A 26,524-nucleotide genomic window follows, 5' to 3' on the forward strand; every position below is an offset into this window, starting at 1 on the left:
TAACATCATAACACAAGCATAGCCACTACATATGGTATAAATACATGCTCGACCACCAGAGCACGAAATAGTAGGTATTCCAATTTCCAAGGTTATCAAGTGCTACATGTACTCTTTGACAATGTGTTTGCTTTCCGTAATTAATCGTGCAGACTATAAAGGTAGGTAGATAGGTACATATATGTACATGTGCTGATAAACCGTGATGCGTACCTATGTATGTGCTCAGAGCAACCAAGTAAATCAGCCTAGGTGTAACAGGTAGCCCGTCTTTTATTATGTAAACTTTCCTTAAGCTTCATGTATTATACGGTTATTCCTATTGCAACCCTTTTGTATAATCCGTCGCATCTTTGAAATCGATCAGGGTATATCTGATAACCTTCCCAGGGCTATATACTTCTAAGATTGCTAGCAACTGATTGCCTTCACTGGGTCCAGTCGTCCCACACTCCTAGGAGTCGGAGAGAAGCCTTTTCAGGTGAAAACACCTGTATTCGATAAACTCGCCAGTGAACTTGAAATGGCCTGTGGAGGATTCGTAGATAGTGAACGACCCTTTGTTAGAATCTCGGATGATGGCCAAGCATGCGTCAGGATTCTGTCTTGGACAGACCAAGTGATACGAGAACAAGGAATTCGAGGCCAATCTATTGCGTCCGAATTTTTGTTCTCGACTAGACGCACTGGGAATTTCGTGACTGGCATACGGCTCAATTCTACCTCTGGCAACTGAGTCGACAAGGGGTGGAAGCAAGGCTCCTATGCCTTCGGACTTCCAAGTGCCTTCGGACTCCCATGGCTGCGCTCGAGGCTCAGCCGGCTCATCTGACTAGCCATACTGACGCCAGTACCCTTTCTAGTTCTCAATGCCTTATCCCATCGTTTCTTGTCGACAACAGGAGCGCCGTGGCTATCAAGGCCAAGAACTTCCAATAGCTCTGGCATCTCAGCATGATCTCGTGTCGTTTTCATGCGATGGCACCAGGTGACGCGCTTCTCCTCGACTTTAGGCTCTTCGTCGTCATTGTCCGGCTTGTCATCCTCGGCCGGAAGCTCCAGCTTCTTCTCCTCCTCGCTACGTGGGGTTGTGACGGGGGTATCTAACGTCAGAGTTGCCGGTTCGAAGAGGAACTCCCCACCTACTTGTCGTTGGTCACCCATCTTCATCACCAAGCCTGATTTGACTTGCTTCAATCCTTGGACAACACCGGAAATGACCGTGTGTGCTACCGATTTTCCCTGAAGATAAGCAGGCCGGGGGCCTAATGCAAGAGTGCGGACCATTCCCAGTTCCGTGTAGAGACGGCGAGTGGGGTCAGCATAGACTGGGAATGGGCACCCAGTTTCCTGGATGTATGAGTTGATCAAATGGGGGTCACCACAACCAACGACAGCAATAAAGGTGCTGACTGGCAACTGCAGGAGAGAATCAGGGGTAACTGAGGCAGTGAGAGTACGCAAATATTCTTGGCAATTCTGTGATGTGCTCATTAGTGTCAAAGGAATAGGTACCCTAGGTACCTAGGTAGGCATTTTTGATGTGCGTGGATAGAGAGAAGAAGGCATTGACTTACACCACAGAAGAAATGTCGAATGAAAATGACAAGCACTCGACGTGCAACATTATGCCCAGCATACAGGCTCTTGAAGGTATGAGATTTTCCATCGCTGTCAAGGACCGTGTAAGCCTCTATCTTGCGTAGTGTCTCGGTCGTTGGTAAGTCATTATTCGTCTGCACTTCGCCATGGAAATCAGGTGGGTTCACAACATCATTTTCGGCTTGGACATTAGTTGATTGTGGTACCAAGTACGTATCCGTAGTAGTTGAGGTAGGTGGTTTCGCCACTGGGGATTTGGGTGTGTCTGTTTTGTTTGATGAATCCAAAGCAGGCCCTTTGACCACTGTAGGCTTATCTGTTGTCACAGTCGGCGACTGAGTTTTCTGGTCATTTGCCATGGTAACTTCTTGTTTCTGGGTGATGAGTTCCAATATTATGTATAGTGTATTGTGTATTGTGTATTGTGTTTTGTGTCAATGAAGCCGTTTGAGTTATGTTGGTGGCATATGATGGGGTAAGTTGAACTTGAAGTGGGATGAAGGCGGTGGAGCCACTTGAAGGGAAACTTGCCAATGCAAGCGTAAAGCAATTTGTGCCGATGGTCAAGGTTAGAGCTAAGCTGCTGATTTCATTTGTCTTGGAAATCAAGTATTCTGTGAAAGGGAAAGAGGAGAAGAGAATGAATGAATTTATCTGGAGGTAACTACAGTTATATAAATTGTTTCAGGAAGAAGTTGAAAATGCTGAATGCTGAAACTTGGGAAGGAAGTGGTACAGTTTAGCTGTGCATATATGCACGTTAAGCAGGTAGGTACCTGTGGTGCATGCACTATTTACGCACTGTGTTATATTATGTATGTGCATATTGTACTGTACTACTAGTAGTACTGTCACAGCCACATCGACACACACACACAGAGCACACAGAGTTGCACAGTTAGATCTCATCTGAAGTTCCAACCACGTGGTTAGAGTTTCAAGGATGGTTACGAGGTACACTACTAACATATGTACTACATACTACATACTACATACTACATACTACATTTACCCTCATACTTGTAATTCAATCTATGTATTAAAATCTCTCCCATGTGCATGTGGCTAGAGGCAAACGAATGTATATTAACTAGTAGTATCTACTTAGTCATTAATCAAGTGTAAACGAGCTACGACGACTTGTAGAAGTGATAAAGCTCGGGTAATCATGGCAGAATCCTATCTAACGAGGCAGCTCGCACGCCCAGAAGGGTAAGTTGGACCTAGCATAGTTCTTGATTGAAGGGCGGCGGGCGCGTTGTTTGCTGTTGTTTGTGATGCCTATTATCAATCCCCAGTCTCGAACCTCGCCTTGGAGTGGCCGTAGAGGTAAGAGCTGATGGGACTAGTTCACTGCACTTCTGGCCTTCTCTATTGCTGCCTCTCCATCTAGTATCAGACCAAAATTAATTGGTCGGGTGGCTTCTGTCGCAACGCTCCGTGAATGGGTCTCCGAAGAGCTTTGTCCTCTGGCAGCTGCTTGAACTCAATCACTTCCGCCGAATCGGCTACGAGTAGAGGCCCGGATAGAGTTGTGAGGTTCCAAGTTATGTGAATTGGCATGTACCAAGGCACAATTTGTCCTGTAGAACTCGGGTTGGGATGGTTGCTAGTTAAGCGTCCGGTGTTGGGATAACTTCAGGGTTTAATGCTCACTTAGCATACCTGTCCTCGTATAAGACATGGTGCTGTTTGCTTGTCGTGCGAGCATCAATCAAATCCACTGCCAATCTGGCTAGCAAAAGCGGTACTGACGGACTTCTCGTCGTCATCATATCGGCGCCGAAAGCCGTTTGGAAAGCCAGGATAGCTGGAACTATCTGCCACGTGTTGCTTCAATCGGTCGCTCTGGGCATAAGACGTAGGTCGGGAACGAAGAGCATCCGGAAGCCCAGCTCCGAGGCTGGCACCACCCTGCCCTACACCTTTACTGCCAATCACACTAGCAGTACCATCGGTGTATTCAGAGGTAGCAACGCTTTCACCAGCAACGCTCTCAGTTGCTCGCCCCCTGCCTTTACCCCCCACCCGGCCGCCTGGTGTCGCATTGAAGCCTGGAAGTCCAGGCCATTGCTCAGGATTGAAGCTAGAAAACATTTGCGGGAAAGCAGTGTTGCCTATCCCAGCACCACCAAGAGCAGAACTATGGATGCTGGACGTGTCGTCCGGAATAAAAGAAAGCATAGAGCTCGATTCAAAGTCTTGATTCGTGTTGGGGCCATTAAATCCGGAAGAGCGACCGTTGGAATAGACGCTGGGGACATACGAAGCCTGCTGAGGGCGTTGGCGGTAGGAGTTCTTGGGCCGACTGAACTGAAGCAGAGATGTTTGCAAGTTAGTCAAGGGCCCTTCAACAAGGCATTTGCGCTCCTTAAAGTGGACTAAGAGATGATGCCATAGCTCATGCTTAGATAGGACCTTAGGGTTGCCGATGATCACGAGTCCATACTTGGCGCGAGTGAGAGCGACGTTCAGCCGACGAGGATCAGACAAGAATCCAATGCCCTGGTTGTCATTGGATCGTACGCAAGAGAGGACAATGAAATCCTTTTCACGTCCTTGAAAAGCATCGACGGATGCAACTTCGACCTCTTTATAGGATTCTTTCTTGAATGTACCCGTATTCTGCATTGTCGTGACGATATAACTGCGCTGACCTTCGTATGGGGTAATAACACCAATATCAGAGGGCCGCACGCCCGCTTTGAAGAAGCGTGTCACAATCTTCTCTACATTGGAAGCTTCAGTTCGGTTGAGGTATGACGTTCCAGAAGCAGAGATCTCCTCATTGCCTAGGTTAGACCAGAACATCATGGGCATTTCGCCAACCGGCCAGGGGAAGTCAACGTCCTTGCGGATACGGTTCGGCGCGGAGACACCATTTTGAAGAGACCCTTCGTAGAACATGTTAGATGGGAATTCTGATAGGCATGGATGCATTCGGTATTGAATATTAAGCCGGATAGGAGTGAAACCGAGTTTGACCAGACGCTCAAAGAGAGATTGGTTTAGACCAGCCTTTGCAGCCTTCTTGTTCATGATTACAGGGCCTAGCTGTTTGTGGTCCCCAACAAGAACAACTTGCTTGCAGCCAAGGACAAGGGGGATCATGCATTCGGGCTCCGCAGACTGCGTGGATTCGTCAATGAGAACGTTGCGGAATTTCATCTTCGCTAAACGCGGGTCTCCAGCACCAACGCAAGTACAACAGACTACATCTGCGTTGTTCAGAATCTCGCGTTCAGCAGCGCGAGTCAACTGCTTGAACCTCTTCTCATCCTGACTCCCAAGTTCTCCAGCCTCTGTCTTCAGCTGCGACAGCTTCATCAGGTCGGGGTTGGTATCGAGCATGCGGACTTGCTCGTGGAGTGCAAGAAAGCTGACAGAGGACTCAACATCTTCACGAGACTTGGCTGTAAGGCGGACAACCTTCAAGCCCGTCAAGTTGATTCGCTCACATAGTTGGTCCACGGCAACGTTTGAAGGGGCACACACGAGAACTTGGCCATTGTTCATCTTGGCCAGGTGGTAGATGATAGTGGCAGATGTGACCGTCTTACCAGTTCCTGGCGGACCCTGGATAAGACTGAGAGGTGTAAGCAAGACATTCTTTATGGCGCTGATCTGACTGCTGTTCAACTCCGGAAGTCCTGGAACACTGAACTTCTTAGGCAGGTTGGTCTTCATGGGAGCAACAGCTACTTCATGGCCGAGGAGTTTGTGGAAGATGTATCCCGAAACACTCATCTCGTCAACGGCAAATGTCTTCATAGCCGCTTGCATGCGGTCATATGAGGTAGCTTTCCAGACGTAGTCGGCCGAGAAGTTGTGCGTGCATTCAGTCGGAACGAACTTTTCATTCCCTGTCTTTCGAAGTTCCAACGTGACCTCATCCGACTGATTGTTAGGAATCTTGACTACGTATCCTACTCCCTCCCAAGGAGGACGGAGCTCGCCCTTATATTTAATTCTCATCTCATCACCTACTGCTAGCTTGACGTCGCCAGATTCAAGCTTCGGAAACGTGAAGCTAGCTAGATGCTTGTTATTAAGGCCATAATCCCAACGGACTACCAGACCATCTTCGGACTGCGCTTCCTTCAGTTTCTTATCGTAGTCGGATTCCATCTTAACAAGAGGGCCGAAAATATTCTGGTATTGGTATGGGTCCTCGTACTTGAGAAGAACTGGAAGTGGATCATCGTCAATACTAGCTGCTTTCTCCAAGTCGGTTATGGTTGCATTGGCATTTTCTTTCCACATTTCCTCCAATTTAGCAATCATGGGGGGAGTTAAGTGCCGGGCGCGAAGCTGTTCGTTGTCGCTTGGTGGTGACACGAGCCATGGTAAGAATCCACGGTCCTCGATCAAGGGCTGCCACCTGGAGGTATCCCAACTCATGTCTTTGGAAGAGGGCGTGGCAGCACAGGGCTGGCGGCATAGGAGCACAACAACGGTATCGGACTTCGCAGGGATGAATCCAAGCAAGAAAACATTTTTCGTACCGCAGTTATAACACTCGAGGGTCGTATCGCCAAGCGTGGATTGAGGGTGAAGTTGGACTTCCTTGTGTCGAGCACGAACGAGATGGTTGACGATATGCGACGAGCTCGCATTCCCTCTGGCACTGCAGAACCACTTGTTGCAAGCAAGACACTTCACAACTGATCCTGGGGAATGGATACCACAATAGCTACGGGACACGTTAGAAGTCTAATTAACCAACAGCCTCAAAAACTTATAAACCTACGCGCATGCATGTGGGGGTAGTTTCTTGTCCTCCTCGGGGGCCTTGAGGTTCAAACCCCCCAGAAGTCCAACAGAGACACTTGCCAAGCTCTCGGTATCGTCATCGTCAAAAGTCTCGGTCTCATTATCGTCGTCGTCGTTTCGTCTCCTTGCGCCGCCCAGACCACCGCGGCCGCTATATTTACCGTAGAGGAGGCTCTCGTCAGGATCCAGGGTAGATAAATCGTCGTCGCCAGCATTAATAGCGGCGGCAGAATCAGACACCAGGTGATTTCCGACGTGAGTAAAAGCGCCTTCCATCGTAGTGCCGTCGACCGGCTAGGACAGCCGAGTTCGGAAGGGGATAGTTGCTTTCTACCTAATGTTTTTATTTCTATTTCGGTGAGGTTTCGATGAGCTAAGCCAGTTGATTAGCTGTTCTACTTCTTGTAATGTGAGCTCAGTCAAGAGTTGAATAGAAGATATTAATAGGTTAGAAGGGAGATTCATGGAATTGCTTCTAGGAGAAGGGCATAGTGAAATGCGAATATTACAGAATGTAAAATACGAAGAAAAAAGAAAAGAAAAAAAGAGCACAAGGACTATGTATACAAATAGGGTGGATATGGCGCCAGTAGTACCTTATAAATAATAGTGACACACCAGGTGTAAGTAAGCTTGAGTTAATGTCTCTTTGTCGCTGCCTCGATAGGCGCAGAGATGTTTGTTGTTAAATTATGGAGGGGGTGATAAGGAGGGAAATAAAAAAGGATGTGATCACATTGTGGAATCCTGAGGTGTAGATTTCTGAGATTGCGATAACTTTCGCGCTTGTACAATGTAGTTAAACTTTTGTAGTTAACTAACTTTTACTTCTACATAGTGTGGCGGACAGAAATCTACGTGCTAGTACATACACAGGTGCTACCCTGGTACCTAAGTTCAATAGGTACGTAGTCATGCTCACTTCAATGTTCTAGCACGCGGGATGGTGGGTCCCAAACACCTGGGCCAAACATTCCATGTACCCACCTTTTCTTTTTCTATGCACTATCGGAGCTTGATACCTAGTAGCCTCCGACTCCAAATTTTCTCTGATGCGAAAGTTCAACATTGAACATTTGAACTTCGTCGATTCGCAACTTTCTTTATCCTTCTCCAGGTCTTTAAGAGAAGAACATATATCTTTTTAATACGCACTGTCAACACTTAACATTGCTGTATAAACTACAAGATCTGTATATGCAACTGTTTAAGTTATAATCTCTTTTCAAACAGCCTACCTTACCAAGAATAACCATGATTGTAGGTTGGCCTCTAGGCTTAGTATTGTTTACCTGCTAACACAAAGTTTCTACAGCGTAAACAAGCACGTCAACGCCGTGACTATCTGTATAGGAGGGCTTTACTATTGCGCGACTCAGAAATCAGTGAAAAAAGGGCAAAACTTAGAGCATCTTTAGCCACCGGCAGGCCTTTAGATCCATCTATCGCAAATGATAAGGACTTAAGGAAAGACTTTCAATTTGATGAATCGCGACCCGAGCGAAGCACAAACGAAGAATTAGATCTCGACGATGAATATTCACAGCTTTCTGGGATAGTTGATCCTCGAGTTCTCGTTACCACCTCAAGAGACCCATCCGCTCGCTTGTCAGCATTCGCCAAGGAAATTCGACTGTTGCTCCCCACTGCCATCCGACTGAATCGCGGGAATTTAATCCTCCCAGACCTCGTCAGATCAGCACAGGCCGGTGGTCTTAGCGACTTGCTTCTTCTCCATGAGCATCGTGGTGTTCCAACAGCGTTGACGTTGTCCCACTTCCCCCATGGGCCAACAATATCGTTTTCTCTGCACAACGTCGTGTTGCGTCATGATATCCCTAACAGCATTCGAGGAACCGTTAGCGAGTCGTACCCACACTTGATATTCGACGGTAAGTTCGTGTCCCACATGCACTCGAGTTACCTTTGCTAAGCTTGAGACTTCTAGGCTTTACTTCTCGTCTTGGTGAGAGAGTCGTTAAGATTTTGAAGCATATATTCCCACCCCGTGAGCCCCTCACAACTAAGGACAAGCTCGGGAGTCGCATAGTTACATTTAAAAACATAGAAGATTCGATCGAAGTGCGACATCATGTTTTCGTAAGGACCGGATACGATAGCGTTGAGTTGTCCGAAGTTGGTCCCCGAATGACGATGAAGGTTTTCGAGATCCGAAGTGGTACGTTGGAGAACAAAGATGGCGACGTCGAGTGGCATTTGAATCAGTACACAAGGACTAGCCGCAAGAAGGACTACCTTTGAGCCCCTACAAACCTGGGTACTTTTGAAGCATGTTCTACGGCCTCAGACGAATACATGGCGCCATGGAGAATGGTGCACCTCCATTCGGATCCAGGCAAACCTCCAGATGAGTATGTAGCTGTCTTCTAGCAGCGTGTTCATATAACGGCCACTCAATAAATAGAACAGTTCATGGACGAGTAGGTTCAGTACAGATGTGGGCGACGAATCCATGTTGCGGAGGCTCGGGAAGGGGTATGTGCCAAGCGAATGATAACGGTCTCGGTCGTCGCTTTACAACCCCCAAGCCAGCGCGGTATCAACTTATAACGCACGACGACGCCATCCTGAAGTTTTTACAGTCTCATATCCTAATACATCGTCGGTCTACTACGCACAGCTCTCAAAGAGATCTGACTTCTAGCAAAGAAAATTATGTCTACGATAGTCTTGAGCGATTCATACGGCTAGCCGACATCGAGAGACAGACAGCTCGCGTGCGCTAGTAGCAGGATTAAATAGCATGATATATGGGGAGAACTAGACGTTGTCTCTGTAGCATGTTGGTATGTTAATATGATGTAGTTGGCGGCTTGAGATGAAATTCTACACCAACAAAAAGGCGTATGAACGGATGAATGATATAGTGAAACAATGACAACATAAGTTCTTCAACCATTCTTCACATGCATACTTGCATCAAGTCCGACATACATACCTAGTACAGGTAGGCAGCAGCATATGCCAGCAAGTTACTACATACGAGCGATGTATGTTAGTACTCAGGAAACTCATGTGATGGCCAAACGAGCAGCAGCTACATAGCATAACATAAGCTGTTGTCGCATAAAATGAATACTCTGACCCATGGAATCGTCTAAGAAAGAAAACAGATGCGGAAGTCTCGGACCTTATAGATATATGTACATAGTAAGGGCATTGTACTGGGGGCTATAAACATTGAATTCCAAAGATTCAATGTTCACAGCCCCTGAGGCTGACGCTACAAATTCGCCGCCATTAAGTTGCAGGCGACGCCTTACGGCTAAACCCCCATAGGGGGGGGGTGACAGCGGGGGCTGTGTTTATTTTTAGTGCCATCTCCATGTCTGTGTGGGTAATACATATGTAGGTTATTTAGGGTATTTAGGTACCTTAACCGGGTGGGCGAATGTCGCTCAGACTCGCTCTTTGTCCAAGCCACCACCCAGTCGTACATAGTTCAGCATCATCCATCCATCATCCATGCTATATACATCATGAGAAAGTCTTGAGGTATATATGAAGTATGAAAAGATTTGATTGGCTTAAGGACCAGAATCGCATGTTAAGACTTGAATAAGAAAGTTTCAAGTTCCCATGAATTTTTCATTCGCATTTTTTATTCAATCCATACCTATAGGACCTAGGTACATTACCTGGTTAGTACATTGTTTTATTGATTTATTGAATATTGCATTGCATTTTTAAAATTGTAATTCTCAATATCGATCTGTTCATCCCCGCCGATCGTCAAACAAAGACAAACTTATTGAAAGTTGATTGGAGCAGAAGACCCTGTTTTAAAAAAAAACCCTCCCCCCCAGAAAGGAACATACTACCTTGTAAGTAGTAAGGCCCTGTCACGCTAATTATTTAGGTGTTGTAGGGTATATATAAATAAAAACAGCACACTAACAGCACTAACAGCACTAACAGCACTAACAGCACTAACAGCAACTGCAAAAGATCAGACCAAAGCAGGCAAAACAAGCTTGAGGTAGCTGAAAATTAACTGATTTGTTTCCCTCTCTCCAATTCTCATTCTTTTCTTCACATCACTTTATCATCCAACTGGGCATTGTATTCGGCCTATCAAGCCGTCTCCCGCCCCGACATTTTACACCGAGACCATAAATCTATTACGATTTTGGATTTCGGCACGGTTGAGAGGGTCAAAGCTGTAAATTCATCGTCATGTCTTACGGCCAGTATCAAAACAATCCATACCAACAAGGCCCATCGGCTGAGGGTGGTTATGGTAACCATTATGACAATGGACAGGTAAGCGACATTGCAAATTATTTCATCAACATTGTATCAACGTATACCGATATAATCTAATCATCGTCGTAAATAGGATCATGAGCTACAGAACTACCCCCCACAGCCTGTTTCGGACACTCTGTCGCAACAAGATTTTCTCGGTCGCATTCAATTTCTACGAAATGAGATTGGTACATTGACGAACAATGTCCGAGCCATCGCATCTCTTCATCAGCGCGCCCTAGCTGAGGCCGACGGCGGTGCAGCATCCCAACAGCTTGAAGGTGTTGTTGCTGACACTCAAACATTGAACGCTGGTATCCGCGATCAACTCAAGTTTCTGGCAAATGATGCGAACAGAACAACCGACGCCGGCCGCAACGTGAAGGAACGTCAAGTCAACACCATCAAGTCCGAGTTTGAGCGTGAGCTACACGCTTATCAACAGGAAGAAGCTTCCTTCAGTCAGCGGTATCGCGACCAAATCGCCCGACAGTATCGTATTGTCAACCCCGAAGCTACCGAATCTGAGGTTCAACAAGCGACCGAAGCCGATTGGGGAAATGAAGGTGTTTTCCAGACTGCAGTATGTTTTTTTTGTCATTCGCTCCCATTTCCTTTTCAGAAACGTCCCTGTCGTTTCTTTCATTGCGTTCTTTTCTCTCTTCTCGTAGTTATTCTCACCGCAGAATAAATGCTGACAACCGAACGCAGCTCCGGACGAACCGCACTGGCCAAGCCTCTTCGGTTCTTGGCGCTGTTCGCGCACGACACAACGAATTGCAGCGCATCGAGCGCACACTTATAGAATTAGCAGCAATGTTCCAAGATCTTGCTATACTGGTAGAACAGCAAGAGCCTATGGTCCAGGCAGCAGAGCAAAATGCTGAGAACACGACCAAGTATATTGATGAGGGTAACACGCACGTGCAGAAAGGAATTAACCACGCTCGCAACCGCCGCAAGTGGAAGTGGTGGTGCCTTCTCATCGTCATCCTCATCATTGCCATTGCTGTCGGTGTCGGTGTTGGTGTTGCGGCTTCTAACGGAGCCTTCAACAAGAGCCAATAAATTCGGACTCGAAATATTCATGTGTGGTTATATTTTGTTTGTCAGTTGACGTCTTTACTGGCCTTATAACCGAGACGACATCCACCCTTTAAACACTCGAAACTTGGAACTCGGAACAGGAGGGGGGGTAAAAAGTTAATAGATCATGCGGAGGCGGATCTTGGTAGATGATATGAGACGTTAATTCCTGACTTGCTGGCCGATAATCTACCTAGGTATACATATGTATAGGCGGCGAAGTCTTCGGCATCCAGTACTGTATGAGGAGGGAGGGGGTGTGGGAGGTGGGTGTCCCTTAATTGCATTGTTTTTCTTTATTACCTAGGTACCTACTACTGTACCTATGCATAGGGTTCACGCAAGTATTATCTGCCGGCTTTGGGCAGCAGGTTCTTTTTTTTCTTCTTTTTTTCTACACTTGGATCTTTTCAGATCAGGGTGATGGTCTATGAGTTGACTTGACCTATGCGGGCTGGTGGTAATTTGTAAATAGGTAGATTTACGTAGGCCCGTTAACCAATTCGTATGACTATATTCTATTTTTTTTTTTTCTAAAAATAATCACTTAATTCGTTCCGTGTTTCACATGATGCTCTATAGGTATGTTGAAGCCAGGCTTCTTGACTACCTACATATGTAGGTATTGCCGTGGTCAGTTTGGCAAATACTTGCCTAGGTAGGTAGGTGGTATATCATAAAAAGGGGCTCTCTGTCTAGTAGTACCTACTATTGCTAATACTCCTAGTCAAGCGCTGTTTTCTTACCTAGGGTATATCAACTTTTTAGGCAACTACTAAATGTAATTATCCAATCTTCTTTCTCATCACGTAATTAATTACCGAAGCATGTGTCTTGGGATTATTATAATGACGTACGACATGGTTACAAGATCAATAGTATGTAGGTGGGTATCTTACGTGAAATCTGACATTGGAACTAACTAACAACATTAAGATGAGAATCTGAGTTTTTTTTTACCATTTCACTACATACTACATAGATACATGAGGAGGTATTCAAAAATGTACCTATATAAGAACTTCTTTATAACATACACCAAGTAACCATATACCAAGTTCGCAAAAAGCCTATCAGTGGTGGGTGGCTAACCAAAAAACTAGTATACCTTTTCGCTTTTGTTTCTGTTTTAGGGGGTTCTTTCTTCCTTCCGAACCTTGGAAGTAGGCTGCATGCAACAGTCTAAGCCGAAGCCTTGGACGGAGCCTTGGCCGAAGCCTTAGCTGAAGCCTTGGCCTTGAGGCTCAAGAGCTTAACGCCAGGCGCGGCCTTCTCTAGTAGTTTATCGAACAGCGGGGTGCCGAGGCCCGTAACGGGGTCCCATCCCTCGGTCGCGTTCCATCCCGCGCCGGGGACGAAAGGGGCGGGGAGGCCGCTGTAGACTAGAGAGACATATGTTAGCGTTGGTGCTGGGAGGGAACGAAAGATGAAAGCTGAGAAGACCAATGTGTAAAATGTTCATAAGAGAAGGGGGAAGACATACTATCTCGACCGGTGCATCCCGTGCTACCTCCATCCACAATATCCGTAAGCCCGCCGTCGGCTGCAACGCTATACAACCAGGGGTTCAAGAATCCCAGCGGCTTCTCGCCGGCCTTGATGCGGGCGTTGTTGAGCAGACTGACGATAGCGGCGAAGGTGGGCGCGGACGCCGAGGTGCCGCCGACCTTGATGACGCGGCCCTGGGAAACTACACTAAAGTTTCGCCCTTGGGCGGCGACGTCGGGGAAACCGCGTCCGGATGGGTTGTACAGGTTCTCGAAGGTGCTTCCTATGCCGGCGAGATACGCGGACACGGCCGGCTTCTGGTACTCCGGGGCCGGGAACACGTCCGAGAACCCGCCCGACGAGAAGGAGACGGCGGCCTCGGGCTCGACTCCGACCGTGCCGCCGACCGATGTCACGTACGGGCAGGCGGCGGGGAAGATGGGGAGGAGCCGTGTGGTGTTCTTGCCGTCATTAGTCTGGCAAGCGCTGCCAGGGCCGGTGCTGAAGGACGAGGTAAGTTAGTAAGTAAACAAGTAGGTATCTTGTGCAATTTCAGATGGGCATCCGCATGGTATAAGTATAAGTTGAGGGAAAGAAGAAGAAACAAAGAAAAAACAAAACTCACTCTCCGGAACTAAAGAGAACAGAAACGCCGCGAGCGCCTAGCTGCCCGATCATGGTGCATACTTTCTCGACGTACGCCTTGGGGACTGATTGCTCGTCCTCGCCGTAGGACGTAGTCAGAGTATGCGGGAGCTCCTCATCGGGCAGATCAAGGAGATAGGTGAAGTACTCGAGGTATGGTTCATTTTGTCCCTGGAGAAGACGCGATTAATAAGTGAGTTTCCTAAAAAAATAAAAAAAACCCCCCGGGTCATTTCATCTACTCACTTCTTCTGGGTCTGGTTGGCTTTGGGAGAATTAGTTAATTGGTAACTCGTAAAGGGGTTAAGACAAAAGGATAAAGGGGGGGCTGGCTTACTCAAGATCAGGAATTAGTGGACCACGGCCACCATTAGAATAGTATCGGACCTCCGTGTTGAAGCCCAACGAGCTCGCGTATTGGATATCTAGGTTGGCCTCGACGTCATCGTCGACGGTGTCATTCTGTTTATCCAAACCACCATTGACAGAAACGGTGGTGAAATTCTGAGCTAGGGCGTACGGCGCGAATTGCTCAAGGAACTGATCCAAGGCATCATGCTTGGCGTACTCCTCCAAGAAACCGCTGACGCCAAGAATTGTTTGGACGCTTGGATCCGCGGTCGTGTCACCCAGGTTGTACAGTGCCCTCAGGCATTCAGGAGTAATGGTGGAGTTACAGAAGGCCGTGTCGAGCTCTTGTGTAGGGATGGCTGCCGCGATTCCGATGTAATTCTCAATCTCTTCCTGGATGATAATCTCGTGGATTTCGATTGCCTGTGGCCGGATCTGGCCGAACCTTGTCGTCGGCTGGATCATGGTGATATGAGACCGCACTTCCTCGGGCACGGAATAGCTATCTGGGTTAGTGAATTGCGATGCCTTGCCCAACGGAAACGGGGTGATACATACTGAAGTGTTCGTACTCGCTCAGCTTGTGTACCGACATGATTGTATACTTGGAAGTTGGTGTTCAACATGTCTGCCGCCTTGGACACGGTGGTTCGGAAATTAATCCATTCGCCGGTATTTTGGATGTTAGACGAAGGGATTCCAGACTCTTTGAGCCAATCCAGCACGGCAGCAGTAGATTCGTCCCTCGGCTTCATCATCTCCTTGACCTGGTCACGCGACAAGTGACGGCCGTATAAGGCATGCTGGGGGGTGGATATGTCATAAAGAGTTCTCTCGAATTCGGCCAAGTTGGGTTGTTCAAGCGCGATGCGTAGCTTAACAACCTGGTTCGAGTCCGCGTTCCTGAGTTTTCTCCAGCCCGTTGGCACCGTCGGCAGCGATTCGACAACGACATCTTTGCCCTCGACTGCGGCTTGTAGCAGCGCAATGGCCGCGCAAATAAGAGTATAAGACCTCATTGTGCCCTTACCTAACTAATACCTAGGTATCTATAATGGAAATTATAAAAATCTTGGTTAGGGAGGGATTCAGAATCGCGCTCGAAGGGCTGGGAAGAGCGGCTCCAGGACTATCTGTACTCCTAGAAATACGCCCGATAGGTGTGGTTTCGGGTACGAATACCTATTGTGGTGGTATCATTTCAATGTTGTCAATTCTGGAAGGGGCAGGTCTCCCGGGGGTGATAGCTCTTGTGCATGGGAGATATTTGCTTGTTTTTTTTTTATTTGTTTTTATATACAAATACCTACAACTTATATGTATGTCATGTCATGTACACACTTCTATAAGGAAAGTACTATGTACAATGTACCTACTGTACCCCGTACTAATCAGTCCATATAAAGGAAGGTCAAGACAGGGGATAATCGTATGTATAAGTGTCGATTACCTACATAGTACCTGCCTCCAGCTATTATTATTCCAAGACCATTGTTTCGAATTTAGTTTATTCACCCGTAACCCCGTGGGCTTGATGTAGATCACCGATTCTTTCTTAAATTCTCATTCAAAAACCAGTACTCTACTTCATTATTACATACATTACAATATAATATATATTTTTTAAAAAAAAATTTACTTATTTATTTGAATAACCTTAAGTTTGTAGCTGTCTCATATGTTCTGAATTTGTTGTTGGAAGGAGTAGGTGTATTCAAGCATCAGATACCAAGGAATCTGTGATTACTCCCTGGCACTTACGGTGACTTACCTATACCCAGTACTATGTGGGTACTAAACATGCAGCTCATACCTGGTACCTTGTTCGGTAGTACCTTCCACCTACCTATCACGGAGTTAGACGGATGATCATTGGCCAGTTCTTATCATTCAAGGAGAGTTAGTGTTGCCAGATAAAATTAAGCAACGTTGATCATGACAATTAAGACCAATGATCAGCATTCCTAGCGGGGTGAACGGCACCTATGAGTCTATTACCTAGTACTATGTATTAGTATGACCTACCTACCAACTACATATGTGGGAATTAGGGACTACGCGCATACTACTAGTTAGTAGTAGTACTACCTAGCGTAGGCACGTATAAAATCGTGCATAGGAATATCATTCGATGCCTAACCAGGTCCTACCTAACTAAGCTAATGTAGCCCTATACAACTTTGAACTTGTATGTATGTCATTGATGCTATAAATGTATCACTCTACTAACTACAACTAACCCAGATCATTCAACAGGCAGCCAAATATCAATTCCTCAACTTACTAGAATGATAGGATTCTCAGCCGCATTGTGTCATCCAGCATCACACATCTTCAACTATTAATAACTTTCCTACCTGCCTAGTGCCTAGACTTCAGGCAGACAATATAAGTTGCAGTCTCAGCCACTATAGGATCAAAGTAGCATAGGTGGGTAGTTAGTTAGGTAAGTAGGCTTGTTATAGCTGACTGCAAGACTGAGGTTAGGTAACTATGTATCTGGTTCATAGACCATTCAACTCCTTAAAGACCAAAATTCTGTTGGAATTCCGAAACTTCCAATCCTAATCAACATAAAACACATCTTCCTTTTCAAAATCCTCGCTATCATCACATCGACCTTAACGATGGATTGCCGCTCCTGAAGTCATGGTCCATTATAAGCCTCCATTCTTTCCTTTGTTTAATATCTGTGTGTTGACGACGAGACGGATATTCTCATAGTCATTGGCGGTCATGCCGGTGTATTCAATACAAGCCGAGTCGCAAGGAATAGGGATAGGACCGCCATCTACCTTGCCGTCCAGAACGGTGCTCAGCACCATGCAGGTTGGCGGTAGTCCATCGACTACGATGTGGTTGTCCTTGATTGGACCATTGACTGTGATATTGGCGTTCAGAGCGTCGTTGTAACAGTCATCCCAGTTGTGCTTGGGGATGCCCGGGGGAGCCGGAGGAGGTCCGGGGATCTTGTTGTCGCGCGTGTCCAGCTGCGCCGAGATCTCTCGGGCCATCTTCATGGCATGCGTAAATGCTGCCCGGCGCCGACGGTCGCGATCTTTACAACAACCATCCCTGGAACAGGCCACAGCGGTACCTATGGAAGCACCTATGGAACCCGATACCAGTCCAGATGTGAGGCCTGATGTCATAGCCGTTGCTGTTACGGCACTGGCGCCGAGGGCCATGAATATAGCCGGTGCTGGTGCCTGGTATAAAAGCCAGGGCGGCAATGACCGAAGCGCCGATGACAGAGCAGCGCATCTTTAAGAGGATGTGAAAGAGGATTAAGGGGTAGGTCGATGGAGGTTGATGGTGGTGTTTTGAGAAGCTGTTATCGGGATAGAAGCAAACTGCGTTCTCTTGCTGCTTTCGTCGTGCTTGCTGATATCAAAGTCTCAAATCTAGAAAACGCGACGAAGATCATTTTTATATCACCTATCTACTCAATAAGTTTACTTCTCGTCATCTAGGTCTCAGGAGACTGAACTTCGCTACCCGGGTACTTAATTCGATCACACCCACTTTAGCCCCTATTCTTAGCTATCGACCCATTATTTCCACCTCGATGAACAAACTTGCCGGGGCTGCTTCCTACGACTTGGTAAGGCCATGAAAATCTCTTCCCATTGAGGCTGACATGTGCTTTAGATGAGAGACTCCTATGCGTCGATTATATTTCTATCTTATAATTTGAGGTTAGCCCCAGGAATGAGCTACTGCCTCTCTGGTTTTTGTTCGGTCATCTTCCTATCCGAGACTCCCTCTCGAGATCTGGAATCATGGTGTTTAGAAGATCAACATTCTCCAAGCACCTTCCTTTTATGCTTAATTCTCTTCCTCAAGACTTGCCCAAGCCGTACTCCAACCCACGTGAGACCCTTTGGGTTCAGTTCGCTTCAGGTCAAGAGTTGACATGGCATTTCGGCCTACTCTCATACTTCTATATGGTTCTAGAATAAGACTCTTCTGGTGAACTGATATGTTTCTAGAGCTACATGGCCCTGCTATCATACTGTGGCGTATGATGTTATAGTTGTTTAAGTATGAAAATTTATCAGCTTTCTTTCCTCTTTACTGCTAGTTAGGTATATTCAACAATCTTCAATCTAGGTACACTGTGCATTGTCCTATATTCTAAATAGTAATAATAGCTACGTACGTAAGATATACACACGGGGGTTTATAATCCTCGACGCCGCAGAGCCGCAGTTTGCTACGGAGATCGGGGCGGCATGCCAGGGTAGCTTTTCTTTCAAGGAGGAGTTGACTCGACGATTTTTCCTACATTTCTAGAACTTCTCTTGTAGGCTCAATCAAGGACACCCCTTCTTATATATACCACTACGCTCGCAGATATCGGTATTGCAAATAAGGAACGGTTTTGCCTATTTACCTTCAAAAGATCGGCCTGTTAGGAGACCAATAAACACTGTAGGTCGAACACACCTTGTAAATGAATTATCTTATTGGTCAACGTTGACGATTTCTTGCCAACACTTGAGGATCCTGTCGGCGACGATGGTAAAGGAATACCAAGCGCACAGCAGGAGTCGGAACTGAGCCGCAAAAATGAATTACCTAACGCCATTTGAGTATGGTATAGTTCATCTTGATCTACTCGTCTAGTTAATTGTATGAATCGTCTTGGTGGCTAATCAAATAATATACCTAACCTAGTAGGTTTAAACTTCTCATACAAATCATGTAGGCTACCTAGGCTTTCAAAAACTGTCTTCTGCCTCCCCCCTATTTACTGGGTACGCATAGCAAACGTTTCCAGTGTGTGAAAAGTTTTCTGTTTCATCATAACGCGACTTTTATTGATTAGGTATATGAATTATTCAAATATAACAACTAATTCTATCGAGTTACATAGAAGATATTCTAATCCTCTATTCTGAAACGAATAAGTTTAGTGCTGCAGTCGCTTTGAATGAATATCCCAAGTTTCTTAGCGACCTACTTCAGCGCCTACATAGATATACTTTCTAGACAATAAAGTTGAGACTCGTAGTTGATTGTCTAAGCAAATACAATGTCTGACCTACTCAAGCACCAGATCGCAGCAACGCCTGCCTCAACGACCAACACAGGGTCTTCGCGTACACCCACCTAGGCGTGACCCAGAAAAACCACGCAAACACCCACACGAAGCCCAACCCCCTTCCCACAATCCTTACCCTCTGATCTTTAACAACCTTCATCAGAACCTCACATCTAATAGTAGTATTCTTCCTCACCAACTCCGAAACCACCATCTCCACCCCAACCACCACAGAATTCGCACAGAAGAACACCACATCGCGCCCGCCATCCCCCTGTCCCAAAGCCCACGCCACCACTTGCGTGCGCGAGGCCCGAGAGGAGGAACACCCCGAACACAACCGCCGCCCTCCCAACCCCCAACCCCGCCCCCGCCCCCGAGCCCGAGCCCGTCTCCATCCCCAAGAGATGTAGCAATAGGAGGCGCGACCACCACGCAAACGTCGGCGTCGCGAGACGGCGCCAGAACCCCCCACCCCCCAGAACCTCCCCACCGTGTATGCCTGACCAGGGTTGCCGAAGAGGGGCGGCCAGTCCGTCCTCGGGTGCGTCGAGGCGGAGGATGGCGACGAAGGTGGTGGAGAGGGCGGCGTGGTAGGTTTCGAGGACGAGGACGTTGGCCCAGATCCAGGAGACGGTGGTGCTGGTGCGGAGGAGGAGGAGGAGGTGGTGGTGGTGTTGGGATATGGGGTCGGGGTCGGGGTCGGGGTCGTGGAGTAGTAGGGGTATGATGATGCGTCGTAGGATCGGCTCCTGGTCTGGCGTGAAGTCCAAAAAGGTGCAGTGGGAGGTGATGCGGGTGCGGATGCGCTGGACGAGTATGCGGTCGGTGAGTATGAGGGTGCGGGAGAGAGTGGATTTGAGGAGTTTGGGCCAGGGAGTTGTTGGTGACATAGGTAGCCACCGCTTTAAAGCAGTTCGGGTTACCGATGACCAACTGAATATTCGTTGTGATTAAGTCTAAATAGAGTCTTTACGTGCGGAAAGGAGTTGATATCATAGGCTACCCAGCCTGTAGGTATTCACCCTATCCTAAATATATGATAATCGGGAAGGATCCGATCTGTCATGCGGTTCATCAAAAGGTTTGCGGCTCCTGGGCTAGCCGTGTTGATACGACTTGAGACTGTACAGGGTATGTACCGCAGTTTGCTGGGTATAGGCATCCTCCATATCAGACACACAAACTTCGGGGATTCCTTGGTATATTTCCTTGGGAGACTTGACAATTAGCAATTGCTTCGAAAATTACGATCCTTTCGTCACATTCTCGGCTGATTGGACCTGGCCATTAGACTTGCCGTGGAAGGGTAGATACCTAGGTATTTTGGAAGAATAAGTGTGGTGGCTTGAAGCAGGATATATCGCATGTATAGATCTCATTCATGAAGTTGAAGCTCTCGTTTCAACCTCGTCTGGTCCTATTTAATTCCGACTCTTTCATAATACACTTTGTATTCTCTTTCTACCTTCTCTGCCCCCTATTCCATGAGCACACACCTTAGTCCATCATGACTGACCGCAAATCCTCCAACTCATCCGCTTGGATATTCCTCGGCAAAGCGGACGAAGAGAATATAACGAAGCCGACGCAACGACCAAGTTACACCCGGGCTATTATCATGGGCTTGATCTGCGGTGTTATGGTTGGTAGCGTGAATGGTATAGGAACCGCATTCGCAATTAGAAGTGCGAGGTCGTCCTAAGTTAGTCCTTGAAAAATGCAGCCACCAGGTATTTACCTCATGGAAAACCACCCCTTTAACTATCGTTTGCTAATGAATCCGGCCCAAGGAAAATACTACGTAGCGCCTAAAATATGGCTAGTAATCGCAATATACTTTCATGCTACCTTTATTCACCCACGGCCCGAACCCAAATGCCGTTACGTCCAAACTCGTAGGCCAATTGTTTCCAGGTGTCTTTCTTCACGTTAATCTCTTGTTATCAGTCGACCCTCTAGGCTTTCAACTAAAAGTACTTGAATTATAGTCGTAGTGATACCATGCTACCTGTTCACATTCAAAAAGAAGTTCTATTTGTAATGAGGTGGGGAGCTTGTAAGTTCAGGGGCTCAGATGCTCAAGAGTGTTAGCGATGAGATTTATTGACCTGCCCACCTAACTGATTACCACAAGTTCGCCTATTCTCGAATGTACTGCATGATCTTCCTCTGGCAGGTTAAGGCTTGAAAGCCTTGTATCATCAAAAGGATTAAACCCAAGTCCTGGGATACCTGACGCCTCTGACCAAACTTTGCCACCATATGCCTATGCCCCTTTCCTGTTCAGCCCCTGCCAAGCAAGCACCTTTTCCCCGATGAACAAAATTAGAATTGAATCATCCACAGCCATGTATTAATCTGAGATTAGGTCTCTACCCTATTCTCACATAGTTTCCTATGATGTAGCCGTTAGCTTAAGCTTATCCCGGTTCTTGACCGACTAGATACGTACCGGGAAATTGGCCCTGCTTTCCGTTACACTTGCCGATCCACCATTCATTATCGTTCTGTGTCCTTGTCACTATTTCTATGACGTCCCCCGCCCTGAAACTAATATCGCCTTCCGCTTGAGCCGAATAGTCGTACAATGCTGTGGCAGTCTCTACGGCGGGTGCACCGGATAACCGGAGGGGTTTCGGCTTTGGCGGTGGAGGAGGTTTTGATTTGCCAGCTACAACGGCCGCTAATGCCGGTGAAACGTGGTTACCAAACGTTGGCGATAGCGGTGATTTTGTAGCAGACGACATCGCGGAATACGGCGGCGGCGGATTCTCTACGGCATCTGATGATGGCGACTGTTGACCGAATTTTGCGGTTGACGGGCTTGGAGTGGGTGAGGCCGCGGTGAGCAACCCAGCAGGTTTGGGGCCGGCTTCGATTGCCGCTGGCTTATTTCCATACTTGGGTGGTGGCTTCTTCTGGCCACTTGTCTTGAATCGAACGATGCTTAGCTTTTCAGTTTGTTCTTGGATATCTGCGCGCTTTCTTATGAAAGCCTCCTCTACGTCGAGTGTTAGGTCGAAGTATCCGATATCGCAGTGTTGCATTTTCTCATGAAGAGTATAGAATATGTTTAACTGCATGTAATAGAAGGACTGAAATAGCGGCTTAATAAACTGGCGCTCGAGGGTGAACAACTTGGGCAGTTCGTCCTTTAGCAAGTCGTTAAAGTAGTTAAACTCCTGGGTAGACTGCTCCACGTCGGTCTCGGCCTTCCATATAGCCTTCTCGTCCTTCGCGCTCTTCTCCTTCTTGTCCTGCAGCTTCTTGAGGGTCGCATTGTGGCGGTCGTAGTCCAGTTTCTTGTGCTCGCGCTTCGTCGCGGTTTTTCGAATAATCTTGAGTACATCAAGTAGCTCATTCGCGGGGCGGATGACGCGCGAATCAATCATCTCAAGCTCAGGCTTGAGCGACTCTTGCAAGTCTTTAACGACGGATTCGTACTCTTCACAGGCACGGATGCCTTCGGGGTTCTCTTGAACCTCTATAGAATCGGGATCAGACATGCGACCCGATATGGGTTTGTAGATTTCTGTCATGACTTTGCTGAACTCAATCTGGTGATTGAGCATGCCGTTGATGGCATCAAAGTACTTTTTGCTTTCATCGTGAAGGCGCTTGGTTTCGACCTCGAGCTCGTGGAAGCGTCGCTCTGCATCGATAAATACAGGGTCCTTCGATTGCTCTCCGATGTTGAATTTGACCCTAAAATGTTGCGGCGCCTATGCGTGAAGAGGTAATGGTAAGCTGGGATATCTTATTATCCTTTTAAGCTAAGGCGCATTGCTACTTACGCGAACGACGCTCTTCTGGAAGCCTCGGAAGCTCATCGCTTAGCAAATTTAGAAGGATCTAACCTAGCCGTAATGGCTCACAATATCGGTTGGAGGAGGCCTGTACGAGGAGGCCTGTATGAGGGGTACCTATTGATTTTGGGTAGGAAATATTTCGCATACACGAGTGCAAAGACCCGACGCACTCTGATGAACAAGTATATCTAAATAAACCGTTAAGTGGATTTAAGATGTGAATCTTGTAGTCAAGAAAGATGTTGTAGTGTAAGTGGTAGTGGTAGTGGTAGTGGTAGTGGTAGTGGTAGTGGTAGTGGTAGTGGTAGTGGTAGTGGTAGTGGTAGTGGTAGTGGTAGTACAATAGGGAGAAGTAAAGCAAAGTAGGTTAGGTTAGGTGGGTAGGCAGGCAGTAAGTATGTAGTTACTGGCACTGGCACTGGAGATAATGTTTAATTGTAGGCGTCGACGTCGTTGTGGCAGTGCTGAGGTCAGCTTTGCGGAAGATCCGTCAACTTCTGTGGCTTAGTATATCTCCTGCTAGGTACTAGGTAGGGGACAGTAGAGTTGATTTGTGATTTCCAGGTTAGTAGATTGGAATATGAAGTCATTGACAGTTTATCAGAAATAAAAAGGTAAGAATCAAGTAATGCATTTGTTGGATATATGATAGATAGGTAAACCTGAATCATCAATGAATTTTTAAAAAAAAATAAAAAAAAATATGCCCTTCATACTGTACTAGGGCATGTACTGTATAGTCACTATATGTACGGTACATGTTGCTTTTTATTCCCTTTCCCCCCCTGCCTTTGGTTAGTTTAGTTACACAATTCATGTATAACAGTAGCTAGCTTGCCAGACATCCGAGTATCCGTATCACCTTTACTGTTCTGAATCCGAATTGCCGCAAGTGTGGGAAGCTTCCCTGTGTTACGTCCAATGCCAAGAAGCAGGGTAGGAGCCCACTAACGTCATCTCAGCTGACGAGGGGCAGGCGTCATATCTACACTAGGATTGAGGATTGATAGGTACTAAACTACTTCCCCGCATAATAGTTTATCCCTTCCCCAATCTCCATTTTGATATGTCCGAGCCCGAGCTTTGTTAACCGAGCTTCGGATTCTGTTTTTGCGACTTTTTTAGTAATTAAGTGATCCATTTTATCAACTTGATATTCGCCATCAAACCACCTCTCTTTCAAAAACTTTTTTTTCCTTCCAATTACTTTTTCGCCTCATACTCCCTTTAATATTTTGCCGACGCCATTATGGCGAATGCGGCAGCTTCAGCATTAAGACAGGCTTCGCGCCTTAGTCTAAAGCAATCCTTCACATCATCTTCTCGCCGAGTGATTCCCTCTACCTCGAGAGTCGCCGCTGCAACGGCCGCGCAAGTGTCTCGGAGAAGTTATGTATCAGAGACGAAGCGAGACAATGCGCAAGTGAACGTTGAGACAGCTATTAAGCTTGACAAGAATGACTTCATGAATGAGAAAGGCGAACTCGTTATGCCAGGCTCCAATACTGCAAATGCTGCTGTCAGCCCCATGACAGAAGTGCTCAAAGAGGCCACCATTATGGGAGAAGGCCAGCGTCCTATCTATCTTGATATGCAGGCTACGACACCAGTCGACCCCAGAGTTCTAGATGCCATGTTGCCATTCTTCGTTGGAATCTACGGCAACCCCCATTCGCGAACACACGCATACGGCTGGGAAAGTGAAAAGGCTGTAGAAGATGCGCGTGAACATATTGCCAAACTGATTGGTGCAGATTCGAAGGAAATCATATTCACGAGTGGCGCAACAGAGAGCAATAACATGAGCATTAAGGGCGTTGCCAGATTTTTCGGACGATCGGGCAAGAAGAAGCATATCATCACAACCCAAACGGAGCATAAATGCGTCCTCGATAGCTGCCGACACCTTTCTGACGATGGATATGAAGTTACATACCTTCCGGTCCAATCCGATGGCTTAGTGGATCTACAGCAGCTCAAGGATGCAATCAAACCAGAAACTGCACTCGTTAGTATCATGGCCGTGAACAATGAGATTGGTGTCATCCAGCCCATTGCAGAGATTGGCAAAATCTGTCGAGAGAATAAGGTTTTCTTCCACACAGACGGTGCGCAGGCGGTTGGCAAGATACCTCTCGATGTCAACGCGATGAACATTGACTTGATGTCAATTTCATCCCATAAGATCTATGGTCCTAAAGGCATCGGTGCCTGTTATGTCCGAAGACGGCCACGAGTCAGACTGGAGCCTATTATCAGTGGCGGTGGTCAGGAACGAGGCCTACGTAGCGGTACACTTGCTCCACCATTAGTTGTAGGATTTGGAGAGGCCTGCCGTATTGCAAAGGAAGAACTTGAAGTAAGCCTTGATTTTTGTTTTATCTTCCCACATTTCCCCAGCAACCTGATGAACTGCTTTTACACATGCATGGCTTGCTGAATTCCTTGACCGGAATCATTCTGTTGAGACACAGCTCACGCGTCTGATTGTTGCTTATTCCTTTCCAAAAAAAACAATTCATGTTTGTGGAAATCTTCAGGACTAATGATATCTCATAGTACGATTCAAAGCGTATCAAGTCGCTATCTGATAGACTCCTGAAAGGGCTTCTAGCCTTGGAGCATACCACTCAAAACGGCGCCCCCAACAGCTTCTACCCTGGATGTGTCAACGTTTCCTTTGCGTATGTTGAAGGAGAGTCCCTCCTCATGGCCCTCAAGGACATTGCGTTATCATCTGGTAGCGCTTGTACCTCAGCCTCCCTGGAGCCAAGCTACGTCTTGAGAGCACTAGGCAACAGTGATGAGAGCGCACACAGTAGTATCAGATTCGGTATTGGCCGATTTACTACGGAGCAGGAAATTGATTACGTTCTCAAGGCCGTTCAGGAACGTGTCACTTTCCTACGCGAATTAAGTCCCCTATGGGAACTTGTGCAGGAAGGTGTCGATTTGAATACAATCGAATGGAGCCAGCATTAAAGTTTGGCATGCTTCGAAGATCACATAATGTTTTCTTGGTGTGCTTACAACACTTGCGTTGAGCATATGTAGGACGTACAACCAAGCTGGTGGATTCATGAAACTTACAATCACTTTGCAGTGGATATGGAATGGAAGGCAATAGTGTCTTACCTGTACTTTAGGAGTTAGGTAGGTTCGGCATGTCGTTTACCTCGCCGCTCGTTGCGAGTATACATAGGTCCGGTCTCGGTTGCTTAGGTTGTGCGATTACTTTAGGGGGGATTAACGGAAAACGCGGAGACGAACATGTCTTTTTGATACCAATGAAAATGAACGATGATAAATATGAATTCATGTGTAACAGGCGTCTGTTGAGATATCGAGTGCCTAGGGAGTTCTTTTTATCGTGTGGTGTCCGGGTATGTTTGATTCAACTTCGAAGTCGTATGTTCCTACTTAGGTGCATAGGCAGGTATTTCGATGTTAA

At 46.8% G+C, this 26,524-nt stretch overlaps 8 protein-coding genes across 8 annotated transcripts; 3 read left to right on the forward strand and 5 right to left on the reverse strand.

Annotated features, from left to right (window-relative positions):
• Positions 1-749: 749 nt before the first annotated feature.
• Positions 750-2,106, reverse strand: GGS25DRAFT_369992 (AhpC/TSA antioxidant enzyme-domain-containing protein). Its single transcript, XM_049258176.1, has 2 exons — positions 1,578-2,106; positions 750-1,479 (listed from the first exon to the last, which is right to left on the reverse strand). Exons 1-2 carry the CDS (start codon positions 1,959-1,961, stop codon positions 763-765), a joined length of 1,101 nt encoding a protein of 366 aa, XP_049114685.1. The 5' UTR covers positions 1,962-2,106; the 3' UTR covers positions 750-762.
• A 5,249-nt stretch (positions 2,107-7,355) lies between these two features.
• GGS25DRAFT_499204 (Brix-domain-containing protein) lies at positions 7,356-8,747 on the forward strand. The gene is made up of 3 exons (XM_049261754.1): positions 7,356-7,635; positions 7,691-8,267; positions 8,324-8,747. The coding sequence occupies exons 1-3, from the start codon at positions 7,630-7,632 to the stop codon at positions 8,635-8,637; spliced, it is 897 nt and encodes a 298-aa protein (XP_049114686.1). The 5' UTR covers positions 7,356-7,629; the 3' UTR covers positions 8,638-8,747.
• A 1,442-nt stretch (positions 8,748-10,189) lies between these two features.
• On the forward strand, positions 10,190-11,889 carry GGS25DRAFT_370096 (t-SNARE). The gene is made up of 4 exons (XM_049258177.1): positions 10,190-10,220; positions 10,306-10,659; positions 10,736-11,227; positions 11,356-11,889. Exons 2-4 carry the CDS (start codon positions 10,573-10,575, stop codon positions 11,710-11,712), a joined length of 936 nt encoding a protein of 311 aa, XP_049114687.1. The 5' UTR covers positions 10,190-10,220; positions 10,306-10,572; the 3' UTR covers positions 11,713-11,889.
• Positions 11,890-12,559: 670 nt separating this feature from the next.
• Positions 12,560-15,587, reverse strand: GGS25DRAFT_499215 (subtilisin-like protein). The gene is made up of 7 exons (XM_049261755.1): positions 14,773-15,587; positions 14,201-14,716; positions 14,110-14,128; positions 13,844-14,034; positions 13,214-13,719; positions 12,667-13,112; positions 12,560-12,612 (listed from the first exon to the last, which is right to left on the reverse strand). The coding sequence occupies exons 1-6, from the start codon at positions 15,231-15,233 to the stop codon at positions 12,913-12,915; spliced, it is 1,893 nt and encodes a 630-aa protein (XP_049114688.1). The 5' UTR covers positions 15,234-15,587; the 3' UTR covers positions 12,560-12,612; positions 12,667-12,912.
• A 1,284-nt stretch (positions 15,588-16,871) lies between these two features.
• GGS25DRAFT_523696 (uncharacterized protein) lies at positions 16,872-17,478 on the reverse strand (the record flags this gene model as incomplete). The annotated part of the gene is made up of 2 exons (XM_049264474.1): positions 16,872-17,272; positions 17,340-17,478. 2 exons carry the CDS (start codon positions 17,476-17,478, stop codon positions 16,872-16,874), a joined length of 540 nt encoding a protein of 179 aa, XP_049114689.1.
• Positions 17,479-19,260: 1,782 nt separating this feature from the next.
• GGS25DRAFT_499221 (uncharacterized protein) lies at positions 19,261-19,629 on the reverse strand. The gene has a single exon (XM_049261756.1). It carries the CDS (start codon positions 19,473-19,475, stop codon positions 19,266-19,268), a length of 210 nt encoding a protein of 69 aa, XP_049114690.1. The 5' UTR covers positions 19,476-19,629; the 3' UTR covers positions 19,261-19,265.
• Positions 19,630-21,166: 1,537 nt separating this feature from the next.
• Positions 21,167-23,349, reverse strand: GGS25DRAFT_499223 (BAR-domain-containing protein). Its single transcript, XM_049261757.1, has 2 exons — positions 23,059-23,349; positions 21,167-22,986 (listed from the first exon to the last, which is right to left on the reverse strand). Exons 1-2 carry the CDS (start codon positions 23,092-23,094, stop codon positions 21,685-21,687), a joined length of 1,338 nt encoding a protein of 445 aa, XP_049114691.1. The 5' UTR covers positions 23,095-23,349; the 3' UTR covers positions 21,167-21,684.
• Positions 23,350-24,201: 852 nt separating this feature from the next.
• Positions 24,202-26,478, forward strand: GGS25DRAFT_499226 (cysteine desulfurase). Its single transcript, XM_049261758.1, has 2 exons — positions 24,202-25,432; positions 25,633-26,478. The coding sequence occupies exons 1-2, from the start codon at positions 24,323-24,325 to the stop codon at positions 26,053-26,055; spliced, it is 1,533 nt and encodes a 510-aa protein (XP_049114692.1). The 5' UTR covers positions 24,202-24,322; the 3' UTR covers positions 26,056-26,478.
• Positions 26,479-26,524: the final 46 nt, after the last annotated feature.

This window comes from Hypoxylon fragiforme, assembly GCF_022984875.1.
Source record: "Hypoxylon fragiforme strain CBS 206.31 chromosome Unknown GGS25scaffold_7, whole genome shotgun sequence".
Lineage (NCBI taxonomy): Eukaryota > Fungi > Ascomycota > Sordariomycetes > Xylariales > Hypoxylaceae > Hypoxylon > Hypoxylon fragiforme.

Bases quoted from the DNA above. Each gene is read 5' to 3' on its own strand.
- GGS25DRAFT_369992 (XM_049258176.1), bottom strand. From the start codon at position 1,961: ATGGCAAATGACCAGAAAACTCAGTCGCCGACTGTGACAACAGATAAG. The intron at 1,480-1,577 runs GTAAGTCAATGC...AGCACATCACAG, and splicing joins TTCGACATTTCTTCTGTGGT to AATTGCCAAGAATATTTGCG.
- GGS25DRAFT_499204 (XM_049261754.1), top strand. The intron at 8,268-8,323 runs GTAAGTTCGTGT...TGAGACTTCTAG, and splicing joins CCCACACTTGATATTCGACG to GCTTTACTTCTCGTCTTGGT.
- GGS25DRAFT_370096 (XM_049258177.1), top strand. From the start codon at position 10,573: ATGTCTTACGGCCAGTATCAAAACAATCCATACCAACAAGGCCCATCG. The intron at 10,660-10,735 runs GTAAGCGACATT...CGTCGTAAATAG, and splicing joins ACCATTATGACAATGGACAG to GATCATGAGCTACAGAACTA. The intron at 11,228-11,355 runs GTATGTTTTTTT...AACCGAACGCAG, and splicing joins AAGGTGTTTTCCAGACTGCA to CTCCGGACGAACCGCACTGG.
- GGS25DRAFT_499215 (XM_049261755.1), bottom strand. From the start codon at position 15,233: ATGAGGTCTTATACTCTTATTTGCGCGGCCATTGCGCTGCTACAAGCC. The intron at 13,720-13,843 runs GTGAGTTTTGTT...CTCGTCCTTCAG, and splicing joins GTTCTCTTTAGTTCCGGAGA to CACCGGCCCTGGCAGCGCTT. The intron at 13,113-13,213 runs GTATGTCTTCCC...ATGTCTCTCTAG, and splicing joins GGGATGCACCGGTCGAGATA to TCTACAGCGGCCTCCCCGCC.
- GGS25DRAFT_499221 (XM_049261756.1), bottom strand. From the start codon at position 19,475: ATGGTGGTTTCGGAGTTGGTGAGGAAGAATACTACTATTAGATGTGAG.
- GGS25DRAFT_499223 (XM_049261757.1), bottom strand. From the start codon at position 23,094: ATGAGCTTCCGAGGCTTCCAGAAGAGCGTCGTTCGC. The intron at 22,987-23,058 runs GTAAGTAGCAAT...CTTCACGCATAG, and splicing joins TCCAGAAGAGCGTCGTTCGC to GCGCCGCAACATTTTAGGGT.
- GGS25DRAFT_499226 (XM_049261758.1), top strand. From the start codon at position 24,323: ATGGCGAATGCGGCAGCTTCAGCATTAAGACAGGCTTCGCGCCTTAGT. The intron at 25,433-25,632 runs GTAAGCCTTGAT...GATATCTCATAG, and splicing joins TTGCAAAGGAAGAACTTGAA to TACGATTCAAAGCGTATCAA.